Raw genomic sequence first — 23,599 nt, 5'->3', positions numbered from 1 at the left:
GAAAAACAAACATCTCTCCATCACGAATTTAATTAGTAGGGTCTTCTTATGAAGACCAAGACTAATAAATTCAAGACTTCAGTAAAGTTTCACTTTTCCAGAAAATTCAGTTTCTTTCTTAACTCATTGGGTTCTGTGAATTGTGAAACTGATCATATTTATTTCTTTGCTGCTACGAAGTTCATTTTTGTTGACCTGTGATACAGAAAAGTAAATAATGTGTTTAGAGTTATTAATCTTACTACCCATCCTTACCTTTTCTATCCTTTTCTGTCTTGTGTATTTACTTTTCTAATTATTTAAGGACCCAGTATTAATGAGGAAAATGCAAAACTTAAGATTTTTGTTACTTCCTGAGAAATAGCTTAAGAAGCATTTTAAATTCTATGATTTTTTTCAAGTTTGGGTTGTGTATGGTATATTGTATATGTGTAAGTGTGATTTAAATGAAAGGTAAATATTAAAACTTTAAGACATTATTGCTTTAACATTGTACTAAGTGACAATAATGTCTTAATGACAAATAGTTGGGAGTGACACTTCTGAGTAGTGCTACAAGTTCTAATTTTTATGTGTTCTTTTTCCATAGGTTCAGATCATAAATCTATAATTCATTCCAAATCCTCTCCTGAGATTACCCTGAGATTCGAGAGTGGGCCTGGTGCTGTAATACACTCTTTGCTTGCAGAAAAGAATGGATTTCTGCAATGCCATATAGAAAACTTTAGCACTGAGTTTTTTACATCTACTCTTACTAATATTCAGCATTTTTTGGAAGATGAAACGGTTGCAACAGTGATGCCAATGAAGATACAAGTTTCTAACACAAAAATCAATTTAAAAGTATGTTAATAAGTATTTTTATATTTTCATGTTATAAATGTTCACTTTGCCTACCTAGACTTTGATTCATGTCTAAGAATGTGTCTCCTCTATGATATATACTCATTTAGCAGTTATTGAAATGAATCTGTGTTCTTTGTGGGGGAATGATGAAGAGATCCTTAGAAATTAGAAAATATAAAAGTAGAATGGGCAGTTTTTTCACCATATCATCTGAAGCTTCTGAAGATAAGTTTCCAACTCACTAAAATTATCCACTGAAGTAATGTTGTTAAGAAAATGATTAACTTTATCATTTACTTTAATAACAATATTCTGATGCCATTTCTCTTTTCTGTAGGATGACAGTCCTCGTAGCAGTACAATATCCCTGGAACCAGCTCCTATAACTGTTCATATTGACCATCTTGTGGTGGAGAGAAATGATGATGGCTCTTTTCATATCAGAGGTATATATCAAAAGCATTTAATTGAATACCTGCTGAAATTTAAAATTAAATTCTTTATATGATGATTGCTTACTCATACTTACTGTTTATAGATATATACATGTGTTAGTAGATGATTGAGGGACACTTTTAGTACCTTGGAATAAAATATTATCTATGATCCTTTTACTTCAGAAATAACTTATCCACAGTTCATTTACTACCTGTTGTACAAATGTGTTTTGAATGAAAGTGACAGAGGCTTTTATGGTCTTACATGGCTCTTGAGCTTACTTGGGTCTCTACTTGATCTCTTTCTTTTTTTTTTTTTTTTTAAAGATTTTTTTAAAACTTATTTATTCATGAGAGACACAGAAAGAGGCAAGACACAGGAGAAGGAGAAGCAGGCTCCCTGTGGTGAGCCCGCTATGGGACTCGATCCCAGGACCCCAGGATCACGAGCCTAAGGAAGACGCTCAACTGATGAGCCACCCAGGGATCCCTCTACTTGATCTCTTTCTTAGTTTTGTCTCCCAGTGTTCTTTTATATATAGTCAACCAACTTCAGTATACTCCCTGTAGTGGAATTTTTCGTGCAGTTTTCCCTCTCCATATTTTTATTTGCCTTGTTATTTCTCTTTAGAATTGTATGTTTCCTTTCTAGGTTATCTCAAGCTTCTCCTTTTCAGTCATCTGTTCTTAATACCTGATGTGACTTCTTACAATTCTTCGGTAGTTATTCTCCATGCATTAGTTACTTATAGTATATTGCTATATATTTAGTTCTGCTTTAATACCTTGATTTAAGAATTAGTATCTCCAGTCTAACAAGATTTTTAAGGTCTCTAGTATCAGGACTATATCTTACAAAGTGGTATGGAATAGAGGAAAGAGCTTGGTAGACTTAAGTATTCTAGTCTCACTCCAGTCTAGCTACTGGAGAGTGAAATATGAGGGACTTATCTATGCATCTATTTCATCTATCAGAACCTCATGAAATGACATGTATTAAAAGAATAAAATCATAACAGTACTACAAAAGAAAAAGAAGTACCATCAGTGGGGTCAGAAATCTGTAAAAGAGCACAGAGAGCAAACCAGAAAAGGCAAAACCTGAAAAATCTGGAGCCCTAAACCCATTTCAGAGAACTATTGCTAAGGTAGGAGCAGTTCATGGGGATCTCCTAATCAACAAGTCTACCCTTCTAGAGTTTGGGATCAACTAGAGCAAACAAAGAAACTGGCCTAACAAAGATAAAAATGTCAGCTTCCTTTCTGATGTAAGTTCACATGGGGCACATAGCTTAGGCGTAAGAAGATAGGTTTGCTGTATGTCTCTTTCCCCCAAACATATTAGGTCCCAAAACTGCAGGTCTGTCTTATAAAGAAAGCAGAATACAATGCATCTTTTTTGTAGACAATGCTCATACCAAAGTGAGGAAAGACTGAATCACACATTTTTTCTGAGCTCGTCAGTCAGGTAGATGATACACTGTGAATAAGTGAGAAGGCCAAGAAAGTACAGGAGAATATTCTCTTCAAAAACAAGAGAAATCTTCCCAACAGAATGTTGAAATTAGAATAGATCCCTGAAGCAATAGGGTGAACAATCTAGGCACTTCTTTTTGAGACCCTTTCTGTGCTTCTACCAAATAGCAAACTTCAGTTAGGTTTGCATATAACTAGAATCCATGGAGGGTAGCTTCTACAGCTGCCAGGTCCTAGGAAGTGAATGATTGTGTTATATTCAGTTGATACACTTTTGGTAACTCTCACCTCAGCAGCACTACCTCTCCCTTCCCCCACTCCATCACTGGATGTCACACATCGAAACAATATCCATAATCTTAAAGAAAATGGGTTAAGCATACATCCAAGAATTCTCAAACATTTGATTGTAAACAGGCAGTAGTCATAATTGTAAATGAGAGATATCCTCTAGCTAATTGAGTAGAAAAGGAGTTTTATAAAGGTTACTGGAATAGAATAAAGAGACAAGAAATAAACTCTTACATTTATGATTAACTGATTTTTGACAATGGTGCCAAGACAATTCAATGTGGGAAAGAATAGCCTATTCCACAAATGGTGCTGAAACTACATGATATCCACATGAATGAAGCTAGACCTCTTCCTTACATTATCCACAAAAATGTATTCTTTGTAGATCAGAGATCTTAAAGTAAGAGGTATAGCTATATAAAACTCTTAAAAGAAAACATAGAAATAAATCTTAATGACCCTGGGTTAGGAAGCCTTCTCAGATACCACACCAAAAGCATATATGACAAAAGAAAAATGTAGATGAATTGGACTTCATCAGAATTTAAAACTTTTATGCCTCAAATGATACTGTCAGGAAAATGAAAGGACAGCCCACAGGATGGAAGAACATTTAAAAGTTATATATCTGATAAGGGATTGGTATCCACACTATATAAAGAACTCAAAAACTGAAAAAGATAAGGAGCCGGCCTTGGGCAATGCCATGCCGGGTCTCCTCCTCCTTTCGTACTGATTAGCTGTGGCGCCATGAAGACCCAGAACCCCATGGCTGAGGTGGCCTAAGCCCATGTGGCCCTGGCAGTCAACATCAGCATGGCCCAGGGGCTGCAGGACATGCTGCAGACCAACTTGGGGCCTAAGGGTACCATGAAGATGCTTGTTTCTGGTGCTGGAGACATTAAGCTTACTAAAGATGCCAGTGTACTGCTTCATGAAATGCAAATTCAACACCCAGCAGCCTCCTCAGTAGCCAAAGTATGACATGGTGACATCAACTGGTGATGATACCAGTTCCAATGTTCTAATCATTGGAGAGCTACTAAAACAGGCGAATCTCTACATTTCTGAAAATCTTCATCCCAGAATAATAACAGAAGGATATGAAGCTACAAAGGAAAAGGCACTTCAGGTTTTGGAAAAGTCAGAGTAAGCAAAGAAATGGGTAGGGAAACACTTAGAGATCTGGCCAGGACATCTTCACATACTAAAGTGCATGCTGAATGTGCTGCTGTCTTAACAGAGGCTGTAGTGGACTCCATTTTGGCCTTTAAAAAAACAAGATGAACCTACTGACCTCTTCATGTTTGAGATCATGGAGGTGAAACCTAAATCTGAAACTAATACACTTAGAGGTCTTGTTTTGGACCATGGAGCATGGTGTCTTGATATGAAAAAAAAAAAAAAAAGAATCGAAAATGCATACATGCTCAAATGCAGTGTGTCATTATAATATGAAAAACAAAACATGAATTCTGGCTTTTTTTTTTATAAGCATGCAGAAGAGAGAAGCATGAAAGATGAAAGAAAATTCATTGAAGATAGAGTTAAAAATAATAGAAGTAAAAAAGGACATCTGTGATTCAGATAAAGAATTCATTGTAAAAAAAAAGGAATTCATTGTTATTAATCAAAAGGGAATTGACTTTTTTTCTTTGGAAGCATTTGCAAAAAAAGAAGGCATAGTAGCTCTGTGTAGAGCTAAAAGAAATATCGAAAAGCTGAGTCTTGCTTCTGGAGGGGTAGCTCTCAATTCTTTTGTAGATCTTGTCTATGAGTACACATTGGGAGAAGAGAACTGTAACAATACTCACTTTGTCACACTGTTGGTTAAAGGATCAGATAAGCACACACTCACTCAAATCAAAGATACAATAAGGGATCCCTGGGTGGCGCAGTGGTTTGGCGCCTGCCTTTGGCCCAGGGCGCGATCCTGGAGACCCAGGATCGAATCCCACTTCAGGCTCCCGGTGCATGGAGCCTGCTTCTCCCTCTGCCTATGTCTCTGCCTCTCTCTCTCTCTCTCTCTGTGACTATCATAAATAAATAAAAATTAAAAAAAAAATATTTAAAAAAAAAAAGATACACTAAGAGATGGCTTGACGGCTTTAAAAATGCTGGTGATGAGGGCTGTGTAGTTCCAGGTGCTGGAGAGGTGGCAGTGGCAGTGGCAGAAGCCTCGATTAAATAGTAGCCCAGGATAAAGGGCAAGGCCCATCTTGGGAGTTCAAGCATTTGCTGATGCATTGCTCAGCCCAAGGCTCTTGCTCAGAATTCTGGTTTTGACCTTCAGGAAACACTAAAGTTCAAGCAGAACATTCAGAATCAGGTCAACCCGTAGGTGTGGACTTGAACACAGGTGAGCCAATGGTAGCAACCACAGTAAGCACATGGGATAACTACAGTACAAAGAGACAGCTTCTTCACTCCCGCACTGTGATTGCCACCAATGTTCTCCTGGTTGGTGAGATTACGCAAACTGGAATGTCTTTTCTAAAAGGTTGAATTGAGGCTTCCCTTGTTGTCATCTGAATCATGAAGGCCCTACATAGTGATCCTAAGAATATAGCTGTGGAATTTTTGTCCACACTTCAAGTGATTTTAAAAAGCATTTTCTTTTCCCATATGAAAGAAAGAGAACACGGACACTTAAATTCTGAAGTTCTGAAATTATAATTAATCAGTATTTTTTATATTGCACTGCAGTGTACACACATTAAGCAGACCTTTTTACCCAATAAACAGAATGTTTGCTTTAGCTTCAGTGATAAAAAAAAAAGGTACCATGTTAGATAAGTATATGTTATCTCATTGTTATAAAATGTTCCTTGAAAACAAACAAAAACTGAAAAAGATAACCCAATTTTAAAATAGGCAAAGATGAACAGATATTTCTCTGATGAAGATATAAAAATGGCTGGCCAATAAGCACATGAAAAGATGCTTGACATCATTAGTCATTATAAAAATGTAAATCAAAGCCACAATGAGATAACACCTTCAAACCCACTAAGATGACTAATCAAAAAGACAGATGATAACGAGTAGTGGGAGGATGTGCAGAAAGTGGAACCCTCCTACGTTGCTGGGCTTGTAAAATGATGTGGGTGCTAGGGAAATAATTTGGCAGTAACTCAGAAAGTTAAACCCTTACTTATGACCCAGCAATTCCACTCAAGAGAAGTAAAAACAGAGGTCCACTCAAAAACTTGCACATGAATGTTGATGTTCACAAGAACAGTATTCATAATTGCTCAGAAGTGGAAACAACCCAAATATCATGCTATGAATGGACAAGGAAAATGTGATATATGCATGCAATTATTATTCAGCAATAAAGAAAATGAGGCACTAATACATGTTACAACATGGAAGCTTTGAAAACCTTTTTGCTAAATGAAAGAAGCCGATCATGAAAGACCACATACTGTATGATTCCATTTACCTGAAATGCCCAGAAGAGGCGAATCTGTAAAGACATGAAGTAAATTAGTGGCTGGTGGGTGGGATTGGAAAGCATTGGGGACAGACCGCTAATAGGTACAGTGGATTTTAAAGGTGATGAAAATATTCTAAAAGTGATCGTGGTGACAGTGGTACCATTGGTAAGCATGCTAAAAACCTATGGATCACACATTCTAAATGGATAAATGGGACACATGAATTATTTTTTTAACAAAGCTCTTAAATATATTTTAGAATCATGAGAGACCTGGGGAACCAGGCCCAAGGTTTACCTCCATGCCCCCAAACCACAGCACAGTGTAATCTGGTGTGGTAGGAAACACTGCTGCCTGACACTGGACACTTGATTTTACATTTTGCATTACTGTTACTATTGTTGCATGAATTCAGCTTTATTGCAGCTGCTGCAGTCAGCAGAATTTGAGCTTTTATACTCAGGAACTTGACCTTGCTTTTGCTGTCATTGCTGCCCCCTAAAGAGAAAGTTCTCTTCCTTTCCTTCTTTAGTATCTCAAGGAAATCTAGGGTGAGTACAGTTTTAATGGTAATATCTGGGTCACATGCATGGTAAGGAATCTGGAAATTTCAATAGTATTTTCTAACATTTATTGAAGGAAACAAATTTTACTCCCAAAAAGCTCATAAAATATGAAATTCTTCAAATACAGAAAAAGATTTTGATGTTGCTTGAATAGGTGGAATACATGACAAAATGCCTACTTCAAAAATCAGTAAAAGACAAAAATAAATAAATGAACAATACTGTTGATGCTAAAGAAAAGTGGAGACTTTTACAGATACATGATAGGATTTTGAATTCATAAATTTAACAACAAGCTCTTATGGGAAATCTTTGAGACTTAAATCTTGTCTTTGAAATAAAAAATAATAGTAAGTTGTGTGTCTTCTGCCTTTGTTTCCCTACACTATTGTAAACCCAGCAACCAGAGTGCCATTTTCAAAATATGATTTATATCAGATAACTTCTCAGCTAAAGACTCTCCACTGGCTTCCTTTCTCAAACCAATTAAAATTACCAAGTTCCCTCTAGTGGCTGACAAAGTCCCATATGATCTTGTTCTTTGCTTTTTTCTGTCCTTACCTCTTGCTGTTCTCCCTCTTTGCACCATTTATTCCTGTCACCCTGGCCTCCTGTCTGAGACATGCTCCTGCCTTGGTATTTTTACTTGCTGCTACTTTTGCCTGGAATTCTCTTCCCTCAGATATCTTTATGCCTCACTTAATTACTTTTTTTTTTTAAGATTTTCTTTATTTGACAGCGTAAGCAGGGGAAACAGGCAGAGGGAGAGAGAAGCAGGCTTCCCACTTAGCAAGGAGCCCGACATGGGGCTAGATCCCAGGATCTGAGTTGAAGGCAGATACTTAACTGTCTGAGCCATCCAGGCGCCCGTTCTTCATTACTTTTTGCGAGTCTCTGGTCCAGTCTTCCCTTATAGAGATTTTCGTCCACCCATCCTTCTATCCTCAACAGCTCCTTTCCCCGCCCTAACCCTGGTTGATTGTTCTCAGTAAATGCTTAGAATCTTTTTATATACTATATTCTCTATTTGTTAGGTAGAATATGTTACATGAGAGCAAGAATTCATTTGGTACATAGCTATCCCTAACTCCTAAAATACTTACTGTCTTACCTAGTAGATCTTCAAAAAACATACTTGTTTAATGACTGGGTGGATAAAGACAGCTTCAAAACAATGGACACAGCTAAAGATTGAATAGGCTGTCTAGAACAACAATGTCCAGTATAATTTCATGCTCATGGAAATGTTCTGTAATCTATAATGAGTTGGCTATTGAGCACTTGAAATGTGGCCAGTGGAACCAGGGAACTGGATTTGAATTTTACTTAGTATTTAATCAGTTTAAATTTTAATGACCACATGTTGCTAAATGACTGCTATTTGGATAGCACTGATATAGAAGACTGAACAAAGTGTATTCTAATAGAGGGGAGAGAGTAAAAACAAGTTTTAAAAGTACGGTAAAAACATTAAGATAACCATTAAGAAAGACAATAGGGAAAGAATGAAAGGAAAATAGAGTGGCAAAGTGTAGGTCTAGCAAAACACAGTTCAGTGTGCAGGGGATATCTTGGCCCATGGGAACAGGGAAAGAAGTCTAGGGGAAAGGAATTAAAGATTCTGAGGGGGGATCCCTGGATGGCGCAGTGGTTTGGTGCCTGCCTTTGGCCCAGGGCGCGATCCTGGAGACCCGGGATCGAGTCCCACATCGGGCTCCCGGTGCATGGAGCCTGCTTCTCCCTCTGCCTGTGTTTCTGCCTCTCTTTCTCTCTCTCTGTGACTATCAAAATAAATAAATAAATTAGTTTAAAAAAAATTTTTTTTTAAAAACTTAAAAAAAAAAAAAGATTCTGAGGTGTACTGATAGAATAAGAGGGCATCTAGTAGGAGTAACATATCTTTTTTTGACCCATGGTATTCAGGAGGGCACATACATAGACACACAAGAAGGACAGAGCCAGAAATTCTAGCATGTGTCTAAAGAGTTCTAGAAAGAGAACAAGATAAAAAGAAATAGAAAACATAAAGAAGTAATGAAATGTCTCAAATTTGAAGGAAGAAACAAGCCTTCAGATTGGTAAAGCCAACTTAAATGCAGAGCGAAGTGAGTGAAAACTCTTACCTGGACGTATTGGTGACATTTCATAATACTTATGAATATTAGGATAAAGAGAAAATACTTATGAATATTAGGATAAAGAGAAAAGTCTTAAAATTTTTTTAAGTTTTTGTCCTTTTGATGGAGGAAATTACACTAGATTTTGATAGAACAATGTGTGTTTAAATAATGTATGCTAATACTGTATATATAACCTTCGATGACCAAAGATAATGAATAATCTTTAAACCATTAGGACTGGGGAGAAACCTTGATGAAAATATCCAACCAATTGAACAAAAGCCACAGGGCACCTGGGTGGGTCAGTCGGTTGAGTGTCTGCCTTTGGTTCAGGTCATGATCCCACACTCCTGGGATTAAGTTCTCACGTCGGGCTCCCTTGTTCAGGGGGAAGTCTGCTTCTCCCTCTGCCCCTTCCCCTGCTTATGTTCTCTCTCATTTGCTCTGTCTCTCAAATAAATAAATAAATAAAATCTTAAAAAATAGTCTAATAAAAGGTAGAAAATTAAAAATGGAATAAAAAGGAAGCATCGTAAATAGAAAACATTAGAATACAGCACTGAAGCCATTATAGTAAATATGAATGATTTAAATTCACTTGTTAAAATAAAAAATTTTTTTTAAAAAATTCATTTGTTAAAAGACAGAGGTACTAAGATAGTGTTGGGGGAAAAATATCCAAGCATGTGTGGCAAGAAGATAGTCCTTCAAAATAAAATGACAAACACTGAAAATAGGTGATGGAAAAAGATATATACCAGACAAAGGTTAAGAAAAAGTAAATGAATATTAGCTAACATTAAATTTAAAACTAAAAGTAGAGAATGGGACAGAGAGGTGTTTTTTAGAGTTTGTTTTTTAGAGCATTTTTAGGTTTGTAGCAAAACTGAGGCAGAAGGTACAGAGATTTCCCATATACCTGCTGCCCCCACAGGTACATAGCCTCTCTCATTATAAACACCTTCTACCTGAGTGATACTTTTGTTAGAATTGATGAATTTACACTGACACATCATTATCACTCAAAGTCCATGTTAGAGTTATTCTTGGTGTTATACATTCTGTAACTTTAGACAAACATATAATGACATATATCCATCATTATGGTAACATACGGAGTAGTTTCACTGCCCCTACATTTCTTAATCTGTATCTTAAAGTTAGGTACATATTTTACCAATTGTGAACTGTATTTTAATACAGCAGCTAAAGGCAAAAGCAAATCACTGATCAGGCAAAGGTATGCATTTGCATGAAGATCATTTCAGTATGGAAATTCTGTTTGCATTTGTCTTTAAAGTTGTGTGAACTTCAAAAAAAATCACATCTAAATGAGTCCACTCTAATAAAGGCAAGATAATATCTTTTTATTATTTCATATGTCATCTCTCCCATTTGAAAACTAGAAGCCAATCTTTATTAGATGTATTACATTTTAAGAATATTTTTTGCTTACATCTTTAAAATGACACTTATTTGGTCTTTTCAGCAAAGCAGTTTAGGTAGTGATGACATGTTAGAAGAAAAGGCATATTCTAGATTTTTAAAAATATCTAAACTCAAAGTATTAGAACTCAGGCATCAAAATATCAAAACTCAGTATTATTTGAATTTAAATAACAGCTCTCATACATGTAAATTGTAGATAGACTTTTCAGAAACTTCCTGGGATGATGGAAAAGTAGGTTGTGTTATTTAGGATATTAACACTGTACAAAATCCAAGATAATTTATTTTAACATTGTTTTCCACTGGCACTGGAAAGAGCATATTTTAAGCCAAAATAGGTATGCTTTGTTTTATATACTGTCTCATATTTTATTTTAATGTGTTTCCCAAAAGCAGTGTCATGAAGCAGATTGTTAATGTTTGATGATTGATGTTATTTTTCTTGTGATGTGGAAATTAATTGCTTTAGTGTATGAAGTATGTAATGTAACATATAGCCTAGTATACCACTCATATAGCTGGTAGGATAATGTATTATAAATATAAGTCAAACTAATACATCAGACATGATAAACCACTATTAACAATTTTATGTGCTGCTTAGAATTTACAAAGGTTTTGGGGGATGATTTGAATGGCCTTTCTCAAACAGCCGTTTAAGAAATGGCAAGATATATTGTTTTTTTTTCCCTCCTTGAAGCAGATTTATTTAACAAGAAAAAGCATTGAACATAATCGTATTGGTAGCTATTTCAAAATTAGTTGTAGGTATTTGTTGCTGTGATAATGTAATGGCAGCTTACCTAGCATATTTCTTCATTTCTTCCTGCTCTTTTATTCTTCCTGCTCGTTTATTCTGAGTTATATTTGCAGTTGCTCTGGATGTGATTAAATAAAGTCCATCATAAAGGAATAAGTAATTTCATACCTTTTTTGCTGCTTATTGTACTTTTTTGGGACATTCTTATCATACACTTTTTTGGGACATTCTTAAATGGCAATTACCAGTTTTTAAATAATCACTTTAAACTAGAGAAACTTCAAATCATTTTTCAGAAAATTACAATAATTAACTACGGTTTATTTCTTGCTCCAGTGAAATATGGCTGATTAGGTAAATATTAATAAGACTACTAAGGGCAGCCTGGATGGCTCAGCAGTTTAGTGCCGCCTTCAGCCCAGGGCCTGATCCTAGAGACCCGGGATAGAGTCCCATGTCAGGCTCCCTGCATGGAGCCTGCTTCTCCCTCTGTCTGTGTCTCTGCCTCTCTCTCTCTCTCTGTGTGCCTCTCATGAATAAATAAATAAAATCTAAAAAAAAAAAAAAAAAAGACTACGAATAAGAGAAAAAGGAAATGTTTGTTGGAGAGTATATATATGTGTGTGTATGGTGTATGTATATATACCATGCCATGCATTGTTATTTACTTTAAATAGTACTGTTCTGGCTCACATTTTTCCAGCCCAATACAGGTGGGCCTGGCATACTCCCATCTGGAGCAATAGCTATTATGGCAAAGGTTCTCAACCAAAAGGATTGTGGGGAGGGCCTACCTCTGAGTAGATTGTATCCGAATGATATGGGAAAGGGGCACTGTCTGTTTGAAGTCTGGGATAAGCAACTCTGTCATTCACACTCCTAGAATCGTTGCTGTAATGGTTCCTAAATGGTAATGTGGGAAGATTTTTTGATTATGAAACCTAGTGAATGGCGTAAAACCCAAGTACTGAAGAGTCTGTATCACCAAAGAAAAATGAATAGAAATCTTTTATTGGAGTAAACAATAGAGTCTATATTTAAAGTCAAATATTTACCAATACCTACTGTGGAACTATTAATGGTGAATATCTGAGTAATGCTTGCCAATGTATAAAGTTCTTTTACATTAAATATTAACTAATTTAATTCTTGCCAGACCCTTTGAGATAATTAAGGCAAGTATTCTTATCACCTCCATTTTGCAAATGAAGAAATTTAAGTTTAGACATGTCAAGTGACTTCTTCAAATTGAAAGAGCCTGTGCTAGGGAAAAAAAATGTTACTGTACAATGCTCAGATGCACATTTCATCTGAGTCGCATGGATTTGTTCATCAAAATTTGTCCTAAAAACGTGAAAAAAAAAGTTCTTTTAAAGCAAAAGGAAATACGCCTTTCTATTGTAATAGACTCCAGTCACCCCCATCATTTACAGATTCTCTCTTCCCATCTCTTTCCATCCCTCTCATCTTTACTTTCTTCCTCCTGCCCCTTCCCATTTCCTTCTTTTTCATCTCTTCCTTTTCTTTTCCTCCTTGTCCTCCCTACTTTTCCATCCTCTCTTTATCTCCCCTTATTCCATACATGCTTCTTTCTCTCTTCCCATCCTTCCTCCTCTCTCCATCTCTCTTCCCCCTCCTCCTCCACCTCATTCCTTCTTTCCCTCTCCTTGTATGTCTTCCTCTTCCCTTCTCTCCCTCTCCTTCCCATTTCTCTCCTCATTCCATCTCCCCATCATTGAAATAAATGAGTTTCAGAATTATGTAGTCAGTGAGTATCCCGTGAATAGGGGGATGTATGCTATTAAATGGAATTAAATCCTGGGTCCTCTATTATCCTAACTACAGTCAATGTAACTTCAGCTCTTATTTTTAGTTTATATTAGCATTCTGCATCAAATTTCATTTTTATTTATTTATAAAGATTTTATTTATTCATGAGAGACACACAGAGAGAGAGGCAGAGACACAGGTGAAGGAGAAGCAGGCTCCATGCAGGGAGCCTGACGTGGGACTCGATCCCCGGTCTCCAGGATCACACCCTGGTCTGAAGGCAGCGCTAAACCGCTGAGCCAGCCACACTGCCCTCAAATTTCATTTAAAAGAAGTTTTATTCCTTTACAGTTTGAGAATGAAAGTATGTTATAAATTACTAATAATGTAGTATACTAGAGGTGTTACTAGTTTTTTGTGGTTTAAAGAGTGGAGAACTCAGCTTTCCCATGGTTTCTACTGTTTTAGGTTTCTCATACAGTCAGTACCAGGCTGAATGCTATGCTAGTCTGAACCGGTACAACAGGTTTCATAGTTTCAGTTTTTTGCTAGTATACTACTAAAAACACAATCGATACAAGACAATATTGTAAAAAAGTAGTTTCTGATTTGAGACCACTGTAAAATGAAGCCAAGAACACACCAAAACTCAACTTGATGACGCTTAACCATGTAGATAGAACTATCCCATTTTTATATATACAGAATAGGGATAAAATTGATAGAATCATCATGGAGGGTAATTTGGCAGCATGAATAAAAGCTTTAAAAAAAGTTTCTCTTCTTTGACTTTAGCTATCCCCTTCTTGGAATCTTTTTAAGGGGAAAAATTACGTTGAACAGATACTGTTCTTTAGTCCACTCAGTATTTGATTTGGCAAACTGCCGTTCTCCCATTTCATGTTATTTGGTGGACCTGACAATCCTGTGACCCTATCACAAAAGTGGGAATACGACACAGCTTGACCAATCAAAGTACTTCAGCCTTTGGGACATGATGAGTGTATTGATGAGTGTACATGTATTGACTGTGACGTAAGTGTTGAGTCTTTTTCATGATTTGATAAGGACACTGAGAGAGAAAGGGCCACAAACTGTAAAACTTATTTTGGGGGCGTTACCAGTAGCCACCTTTGCCATGATATAACTGGTCCAACACAAAGGAAAAGTAAAGTGGACTTGAGAAAGAGAGTCAGATTCCCAAAATGACAGTTCTGAGGACAGCTTATGAATCCCAGTATCCAGCCATGATTGAAGCACCATCACTCAGCTCCCTGTTAGAGTCAAATATACTTCTTTTTATTAAAAAATTTATTATTATTATTATTATTGAAGTATAGTTGACACACAATGTTACATTATTTTTAGGTACATTTTCTTTTTTAAAAGCAAATTTAGAGTTGGACTTCTGTTCTCTTGCAACTTAAAGCGTTTATATATATATATATATAAATAAATCATATATATGTCATATATATATAAATAAATCATATATATCATATATATATATATATGATCCAAAAAGTAAGAAAATACATTGATGGGTAAAGATATTCCCTGCCTTGTTTTTATAGTTGTTTTTTAATAAAAGCATTTTTGAGATATAATTCACATACTGTACCATTCACCCAATTAAAGTATATTTTCTTCAGTGACCCTTGGGGTGTCTCAGTTAGTTAAGTGTCTGCCTTTGGCTCGATCATGATCCTCAGGGTCCCCGGATCCAGCCCTACGGGCTCCCTGCTCAGTGGGAAGTCTACTTCTCCCTCTCCTTTCCCCTGCTTATGCTGTCTCTCTCTCTCTCTCATTCTCTTTCTCAAATAAATAAAATCTTTTTTTAAAAGTGAACATTTTCTTTACCCTAAAGAACCCCCATTCTTTCTCTAGCCCTAGGCAACCACTAATTTACTTTTTGTCTCTGTAGATCTGCCTATCCTCGACATTTCAATAAGGGAAATCATGCAGATTATGGTTTTTTGTGACTAATTTCTTTCACTTGATATTTTCAAAGTTTATTAGTGTTGCATATATTAATATTCCATACAAATACGGCCAAATAATATTTATTATATGAGACATACTACATTTTGTTTATCCGTCCATTGCTTGATGGACATTTGTATTGTTTCTACTTTTTGGCTGTTACAAATTATACTGCTGTAAACATGTGTATAAGTTTTTGTTTCTCTTGGGTACTATCTTAAGAATAGAATTATTGGGACATATGGTAACTATTTTTAATCATTTGAGAAACTGCCAGACTGGTTTCCAAAATGGCTACACCATTTTACATATTTACCACTAGCAGTGTTTGAGAGCTCCAACTTGTTTATCAATGCTCATTAATATATGATTTTCAATTATAGGCATCTTGTGGGTATCAAGTGGTTTATCATTATAGTTTTGGGTTTTTACTTATTTATTTCATCATGAGAAGTGTATTCTTTAAACCCCATCACCTATCTCACCCATCTCCCCACCCACCTCACCTCTGGTAACCATCTGTTTGTTCTCTATAGTTAAGAGTCTGTGTCTTGGCTTGTCTTTCTCTTTTTTTCTTTGCTTATTTGTTTTGTATCTTAAATTCCACAGTAGTGTGAAATCATATGGTATTTTGTCTTTCTCTGACTGACATTCTGCTTAGCATTAAATCATCTAGCTCTATCCATGTTGTTGCAAATGGCAAGATTTCATTCTTCTTTATGGGCTGATAATCCATTCTGCATATAGACCATATCTTCTTTATCCATTTATCTGTCGGTGAATACTCAGGCTGCTTCCATAGTTTGGCTCTCGTAAATAATGCTTCAAGAAACATTGAGTTACTGTTTTTGTATTTTGGGAGGGCGGGGTAAATACCTAGTGGTGTGATTACAGGGTCATAGGATAGTTCTATTTTTAACTTTTTGAGGCACTTCATAGTGTTTTCCACAGTGGCTGCACCAGTTTGCATTCCCACCAACAGTGTACAAGTGTTTCTTTTTCTACACTTCCTTGTCAACACTTAGTGTTTCTTGTAGGTTACATTTTACCCATTCTGACAGGTATAAGGTGATATCAGGGAAACTGATGAAAACTACAATGAGATAATGATGAGTGATGTTGAATATCTTTTCATATGTTGTTGGCCATCTGGATGTCTTCTTTGGAGAAATGTCTGTTAATGTCTTCTGTCCAGTTTTTAATTGGATTATTTAGGTTTTGGGTGTTGAGTTATATCAGTTCTTTATATATTTTGGGTACTAACCCTTTATCGAATGTGTCATTTTCAAATATCTTCTCCTGGAGTGCCTCGGTGGTGCAATCACCTAAGTGTCCAACTCTTGGTTTCAGCTCAGGTCATGATCTCAGTGTTATGAGATCAGCCCTATGTCTGGCTCCAAGCTTAGTGCAGAGTCTGTTTGAGACTCTTCTCCCCCTCCTCCCCTCGTTCCTCCCACTCATGTTCTCTCTCAAATCAATCTTCTCCCATTCCATAGGTTGCCTTTTCGTTTTCTTGATTGTGTCCTGTACTGCGCAGAAACTTATTTTGATGTAGTCCCAATAGTTTATTTTTTGCTTTTGTCTAGAAAAACATTGCTATGGGTGATGTCAAGGAGACTACTGAAAAGGTGTAGTTTTCTGAGCATAAGCTTTATGGGGTTTTTTTTGCTAAACTTATTTCTAAGTATTTTTTGATGACATTTTAAATAGAGTTGTTTTCTTAATTTCAATTTTGATTGTTTATTACAAGTGCTTAGAATAACAGTTGATTTTTGCATATTGACCTTGTATCCTGTAACCTTGCTAAAATCATTTGTTAGTTCTAAGAATTTTTAGTGGATTCTTTAGTGTTTTTTTTTTTTTATACAAGATCATGTCATCTGTGAATAGAGATAGTTTTATTTCATCCTTTCTAATCTAGATTCCTTTTACTTTGACTAATTGCATTGGCTAGAGAACCTCTAGGACAATGTTGAGTAAAAATGGTGAGAACAAATATCTTTGTCTTATTCCTGATCTTAGTGGGAAAACATTCAGTTTCTTACCGTTAAGTATGGCATGAACTATGTTTTTTTTTGTAGATGCCCTTTATCAAATTGAGGAAGTTTCCTTCTATTCCTAGTCAGCAGAGTGTTTTTATCATGGGAAAGGGTTGGTTTTGTCAAATGTTTTTTTCTGCATCTGTTGAGATAATCACATGGCTTTTATTTTACTGTATTGATGTGACATATTACTTTAACTGAGTTTTGAATATTAAATCAATCTTGCATTCTAGGATAAATCACACTTGGCCATGGTACATAATTATTTATATATATTGCTGGGTTCAGTTTGCTAATAATTTATTGAGGATTTTTATGTTCATATTTATAAGCACATTGATTTTAGTTTTCTTATGGTTTCTCTGACTTCATAAAAGGAATTGAGAAATGCTCCTCCTCAATTTTTAGAAAAGTGTGTAAAGATTTGTAATTAATTATTATTTAAATATTTGATGTAATTCACCATTGTAGCCATCGGGGCCTGGACTTTTCTTTGTGGTTAGTTTTTTTTGATTCTTGATTCAACCTCTTTACCTACTATATGTGTATTTGCATTGTGCATTTCTTCTTGAGTCCATTTTGGTAGTTTGTGTTTTGGAGAATTACTCTATTTCATTTTAAGTTATCTAATTTGTTGGCATACAATTGTTCATACTATCCCTTTTAATCATTTTTATTTCTGTAAGATTGATAGTAATGTCACCTTTTTAATTTCTGATTCTAGTAATTTCATTTTTTTGTCAGTTTAACTAAACTTTTGTTGATTTTGTTAATCATTTTAGTGAACAAGCTTTTGGTTTTATAGATTTTATTATTTTTCTATTTAATAATACTGTCTACATACTAATAGAGATATTTTTAAGATTAGTTTTTCACAATAGAACTTAATATTTATCATGTACTTTACAATACTATCTGAGCATTTTATTTGTTTGATTAGATTCTCAGATGCTTAACACTGGAAATGATTTGAAAAAAAAAGTCACAAGTGATTCAATGCTGCTTACCAGTGAAAAGTATGATATGAAGAAACAACACAGTGTTACTCAAGCCACGCAGACAAGTCCAGAGGTTCCTTGGCCTTCTCATTCAGTTAACTTCCCTGAGTGCTCCTTTGATTTTACTAGAGAACAGGTAATGGGAAAACTAATTTGTTCGCATTCAGTTTTGGCAATTAAAAAATATATATATTAGATATTAAAAAGTTAAAACATTTATTTACTTATTTAAATAATGTTTATTGAGTGCTTGTTAACACCCAGGGACTGTGTTAGATGCTATGGAAGTACTGTTGAGCAAGATTGGAACATTCACAGTCTTCACAGAGGTTGTAGTCTAGTGGGAAGGTAGAGGAGTAAATGTGGGAGAGTACTAGTTCTTGGAATCTGAAAAAGATTCCTGGAGGATATATTCATTTTGTGGTCTTATTTTTAATTTTGCATAAGGATTATATTTCAGAACATTGGAAAAACATTTTTAAACAATTTTAATGCATTCTAACTTTCTGCAGTGCTATCAATATATTTAAAAAAATTTTTCTTCTCAGGTTCTTTTCCAAAATTTTTCAAAAACAATTATTTTAGTTTATATACCTTTTTTTTTTTACTTAACATGGTTCAACAAATATTTTTCCATATTACTACATATGCTTCATATTTATTGTTAATGGCAGAGTAACATGGATGTGAATGTACTGTCATTTCTAATCCTCCTTAATATTTGCTAACACTTGAGTTGCTTCCTCAGTAACAATATTATATATTATATTCTTATAACATCCAGCAGAATTTTAATTCTCTATGATAGAACCAAAGAGTGAGTGAGTTCATTTGTTCACCAGAATATTTTGGATGTCAACCTTGAGCTAAGAATATAAAATTTAACAGTATATTACCCTTATTAAGAAATTCAAAGTCTAGTGGGAAGGTTGGGGGTGTATAACTGATGGTTGTAATGTAACTGTGTCAGGTACTGTGCTGGAGATTGGAGAAATGCAGGCAAATACCCAACCTGGCCCATAAAGCAGGAATTCTTAAGCTGGGACTAAAAGAAATCTGAGAACTCTTTGAAATTAAATGTATATATGTTAATATATCTATATAAATGTATTTTAGTGGGGGAAAAGTTCTTAGTTTTATCATTAAATCTTCATAGTTAGAGGTTAGGGAATAGTTCCAAGAGGATAATGTACTTGAGCTGAGTCTTAATGTGGGGAGGGAGACCTATTGGCCATCTAGATGAAAATGTTTAAGGACATATTCAGAATATAGATCCGTAGCTCAAGACAGAGGTATGTGCTGGATCAAGTTATGTGATAGAGCTGTAGGAGTAGATGTATGACTCAAGTGATAAGATGACCAATTATGGAATCTAACAGTGTGGTAAAATTTAAGGGTTTGTTTTAAACAGCAGAAGGAAAGAAGAAAAGTCTGTGGGTGGAAAGAGATCAACATGAAAGAGCGGAGGCATAAAAGGCAAAGAGAGAAGCTTAGGAAGGAGGAGCAAGGTCAGCAATGTGTAAAACCACAGAGAGGTCCAGAGAAACTGGAATTAAGCAAAATCACTATTAGATTTGGAAATTAGGAGTGAATTCGTGTTTTAAATTGCTGGATTGTATACATTTTAAAGTGCTTCTCAAAGCAATTTCAGCTGAAGTGCACTCTCACCAGCTTTGGGTGGTTTTACTATCCCAAAAGTGTTACACCTTTAAATGGTATATGGATAATCTGTATTTTCTGAAAATGACTAAAGTCTCTTATTTTCCATATTTATCATTTCAGCTCATGGAAGAAAATGAATCTCTTAAACAGGAATTGGCCAAAGCTAAAATGGCTCTTGCAGAGGCTCATTTGGAAAAAGATGCTCTTCTTCATCATATAAAGAAGATGACAGTTGAATAGCAGGAGTGGCAGTCAGATTCAAATTACAGCTCTGGAGTAGGGAGGTTATATTTGTAATGTTATGTTACTAGTTAGTGGGAGACTTTTCTTTTCACAAAAAGATAATAAAATAAAATAGAATGTGATGAAGTGGTGACTGTTCCAAAACCAGTTTAGAAAGTATTAGGTACGGCATTACAATCTTTTGGTTGTTTTGTGTTTGGGGTTTAACCCTCTTTAAACTTTAAACTGGTATAATAGAGGGAAGTCAACACATACTGTAAAATAATTACATGCCTAATGGAAAAAAGATGTCATTTTCCTAATTTTGATATCACATTATAGGCACCTTTTAAAAAGAAAAATGGAAATCTGTTGTGTTCCCACAGATTGCTGATTTTATTTACCACTATTTGTTAATAATTTACTATTATTTATGAAGATTCAAATGCTTTTAGGGCTATTGTAATTTCAAAGGATGCTTACATTTTAAATGTTATTAGAATTATGTACTTAAATCTATAATTATTTAATTACTGTGGAAAAGTCCAATCAAGTTATTAAAGTCCAATCAACCCACTAAATATAGTGAGCACGTTCAAAAGTTCAAAAATCATCACCCTATTGAACTTCTAAAACTTGAAAATGTAAAAAAGAAATCATTTAAAATGATGAATAAACTGTATAAGTTAAAGGTATAATTTTCAACTGAAAGGATCATACAAATGTAAAAATAAAAAGCACAAACTGTAAAAAAAGCAAAACATTACAGTATATGGCCAGCTGATTTAAAAAGCATTACTTGTACATTCCTTTAAACAGTTACTGTTAGAAGTAAAGAGTAATTTAACTATCCTAAATTTGGCAGCATTTGTAACTATAAGAATTTTAATTGATACTATTTATATTATTTCTTTACCTTTATCTTTTCTCTGTTTAAGGAGGGGAATGTTTTCAGAGAATTTTCTTTTCATATATGTAAAATACTTTCATACCATTCTTGTAGTATCATTAGGTAGACGTTTGCACATATTGTATTTATAAAGCTAGTTTTGATTAAAGGTGTATGTGACATAAATACTATCTTCTATAATAAGAATAATTGGTAAATTTTGATTCTATTTTCTAGGGATCGTTAAGGTTGAAACCATCACGAGGGAGAAAATCATGTGTTATGAAATAAGTTTATGGGTGTGTAAGAAACAGACATTTTTAAAGATTTAAAATATATTTCTGATAGAATTAAACTAAGTGGGGTCTATTTTAAAATTAACATTCTTAAACATAAATATATCTAAGCTATAACATGAAACAGCTCAGACTACTCTTTCTTTAAGATACTTGAAGATTTTAAACAACCTTATGACACTTTATGGTGCTTTGCTTGTTTGGCATGACTTATATAGCCATCCTGTATCTGAATACTTGGATGAAAATACATGTTTCATTTATATTAAGTGTTGGAGTGATTTAGATTTCACTGAAAACAATACTGGCCTTCCTCCTCCTCCACCTCCTCCTCCTCCTCCTCTTTCTTCTTCTTCTTCTGTAATACCCATTTTTATTCACATTATCTTAAAAATACAAACTCTGTTTTGGGAGCTGAGGATACAGCAAAGAACAAATTAAATCGTTAATTTTTTACCTCAGAGTATTTTAAAAATCACGTTAAACAATGTTAATCTAAAACTATATCAAAAAAAAAAATAAAACTATATCATAGTCTTAGATTAAAAGGAAAGGTCTAGTTAAACACTTAAAACATAGAGCTTATATCCGTAGCGTAGAGTACTTTTGATTTGTAGGAATGTATTCAACAAAGCAGTCTCATAGTAAAGCAAGATTGACGGGACATTAATGTCTTCAGAGCTGGCAGTTTCTCAGGATTGACCGATTTGCTCCATAGAATTTTTAATTTATGGTGTAATCGTTTAGTGTTACAGAAGCTGAATGTTTTCCTTACTCCTTTTCAGTTTACTTGGCCTTCTCAAAAAAAGTATATAAACAGTAGAAATGATGATTAACATGAGTCTGAGCATTCTTGTATGGTTTGTTGGATTTTTAAAAATTTATACTGAGTACTATTTTTATAGAGATTTAAAATTCATAAAGCACTTTGAAAAACATCTCTTGTAAGTTCTCACAACAAATCTGGGAGGTAGGTATTATTCTCATTTTAGAAGTTAAAAAAAAACATAAGGCTTAAAAAGAACAAACGATTTGAAATCACAATTAATGACCTGACCTTTTGATTAAGATCCCAGTTACGTTTTTGTTTGTTTTTTACCTATGTCATTAATTTACAGGTTTTGCCAGAGGTGGGGAGAGGAATCTCTTATTTTATCTGTTTTTCTTTTAAAGATAAATATATTTTTAATTGGGGGGATATGTGTATATTTTTCAAACTACTTAAAAGATAGTAGAGGGATTATGGTTTATGTTAACCCCAACCTTTTTCACAGTGTGAAAAATACAGGAATAAACCTATGATAAACTTAGAGTTATTTAATGACCATAAATTAGGAAAAAAAGTTGCCATATTTTTATTTATTTCTTTTGTAAATCTTTAGCAGAGGTGTTAGGGATCAGGGAAGGAAAATCATTTCCTTAAGATAAAACATATCATGTTTTGCCTTTTAATTTTATGTATGTCAGAAACATTTTCTTGGTATCTTGTATTTATTTTCCTTTTCTCATTTTGTCCTGGAATTTCAAAAGACCACCATGTGCCATTAGTTGTGATGAAGTGTTGTTTTTATTTAAGCCCTGTAAGAATGGCTGTGTGCAATTGCATGAAATATATGTGGAAAATTTAACCAGAAACTCCTTTCTGGATTTTTATTGTAGTTCTTGGCTTTGTCATCATAGGAATTCCACTTCAACAAGTTTGTATTAACCTGCACTCTAATCAAGGCATTTCCTATTTCAATGCATGGCACCATCACCATCCTGGCTTCCAAACTGGTAGCCTAGAACCACTCTTAGACATTTTCCATTCCCTGACTTACCCCCACCCTCTACCCCGGCCGCTCACCCTGTCAGTTCTTCACCAGATTCTATCACTGCTCAAGTGTGTGTGTCTCTGCTTCTCACCGCTTCTCACCACCTCCCTGGCTACAATCAGCACCTTTTGCCTGCTTCATTGCAGTTGCCTCCTGACCACTCTTCCTGCAGCTACTCTGGCCCTCCTCCAGTCCACTCCACTGCAGGCAGGATTCTCTTTTGAAGTGCAGTTGTAATTGAGGCAGTCCCCCACCCGTTCTCAACCCTCGCATGAAATACTTGGATGACTTTTTCTTGCTCTTTAAGATGAAAACAAAAATATTTATGTGACCTCTATATTAGAGCCGCTATTTACTTTTTAGTATAGTTCTGAGCATTGAAAGAATTAACATCTCAAAACATTAGAACAGTGGCTGGCACGTAATTTGAAAAACTCATGGTAGCGGTTAGTTGTTACCTATAGCTGCTTAGCCTCATCGTTTCAGTTCCTGGTACCTCATTGGTCTTGAAGTATATGGAGTGAGACTTAAAGTG

At 35.0% G+C, this 23,599-nt stretch overlaps 1 protein-coding gene and 1 pseudogene across 3 annotated transcripts in view; both read left to right on the top strand.

Moving 5' to 3' along the window:
- BLTP3B (bridge-like lipid transfer protein family member 3B) overlaps positions 1 to 22,885 on the top strand; it is a 96,859-nt gene extending 73,974 nt beyond the window's left edge. For 2 of the 3 annotated variants that reach the window (XM_072773254.1, XM_072773255.1), the window contains 4 exons: positions 590 to 843; positions 1,184 to 1,292; positions 18,124 to 18,317; positions 19,964 to 22,885. In XM_072773254.1, the coding sequence (XP_072629355.1) occupies positions 590 to 843; positions 1,184 to 1,292; positions 18,124 to 18,317; positions 19,964 to 20,083 (677 nt within the window). In that variant the 3' untranslated portion in view covers positions 20,084 to 22,885. The remainder of the gene's footprint in view (positions 1 to 589; positions 844 to 1,183; positions 1,293 to 18,123; positions 18,318 to 19,963) is intronic. The other variant, XR_012005970.1, reaches the window with a different exon arrangement.
- LOC140602952 (T-complex protein 1 subunit zeta pseudogene) lies at positions 3,804 to 5,694 on the top strand (annotated as a pseudogene).
- Positions 22,886 to 23,599: the final 714 nt, after the last annotated feature.

This window comes from Canis lupus, chromosome 13 (genome assembly GCF_048164855.1).
Source record: "Canis lupus baileyi chromosome 13, mCanLup2.hap1, whole genome shotgun sequence".
Lineage (NCBI taxonomy): Eukaryota > Metazoa > Chordata > Mammalia > Carnivora > Canidae > Canis > Canis lupus.
The sequence above is the reverse complement of the archived record's forward strand: the minus strand, read 5'-3'. Positions and strand labels throughout refer to the sequence as shown.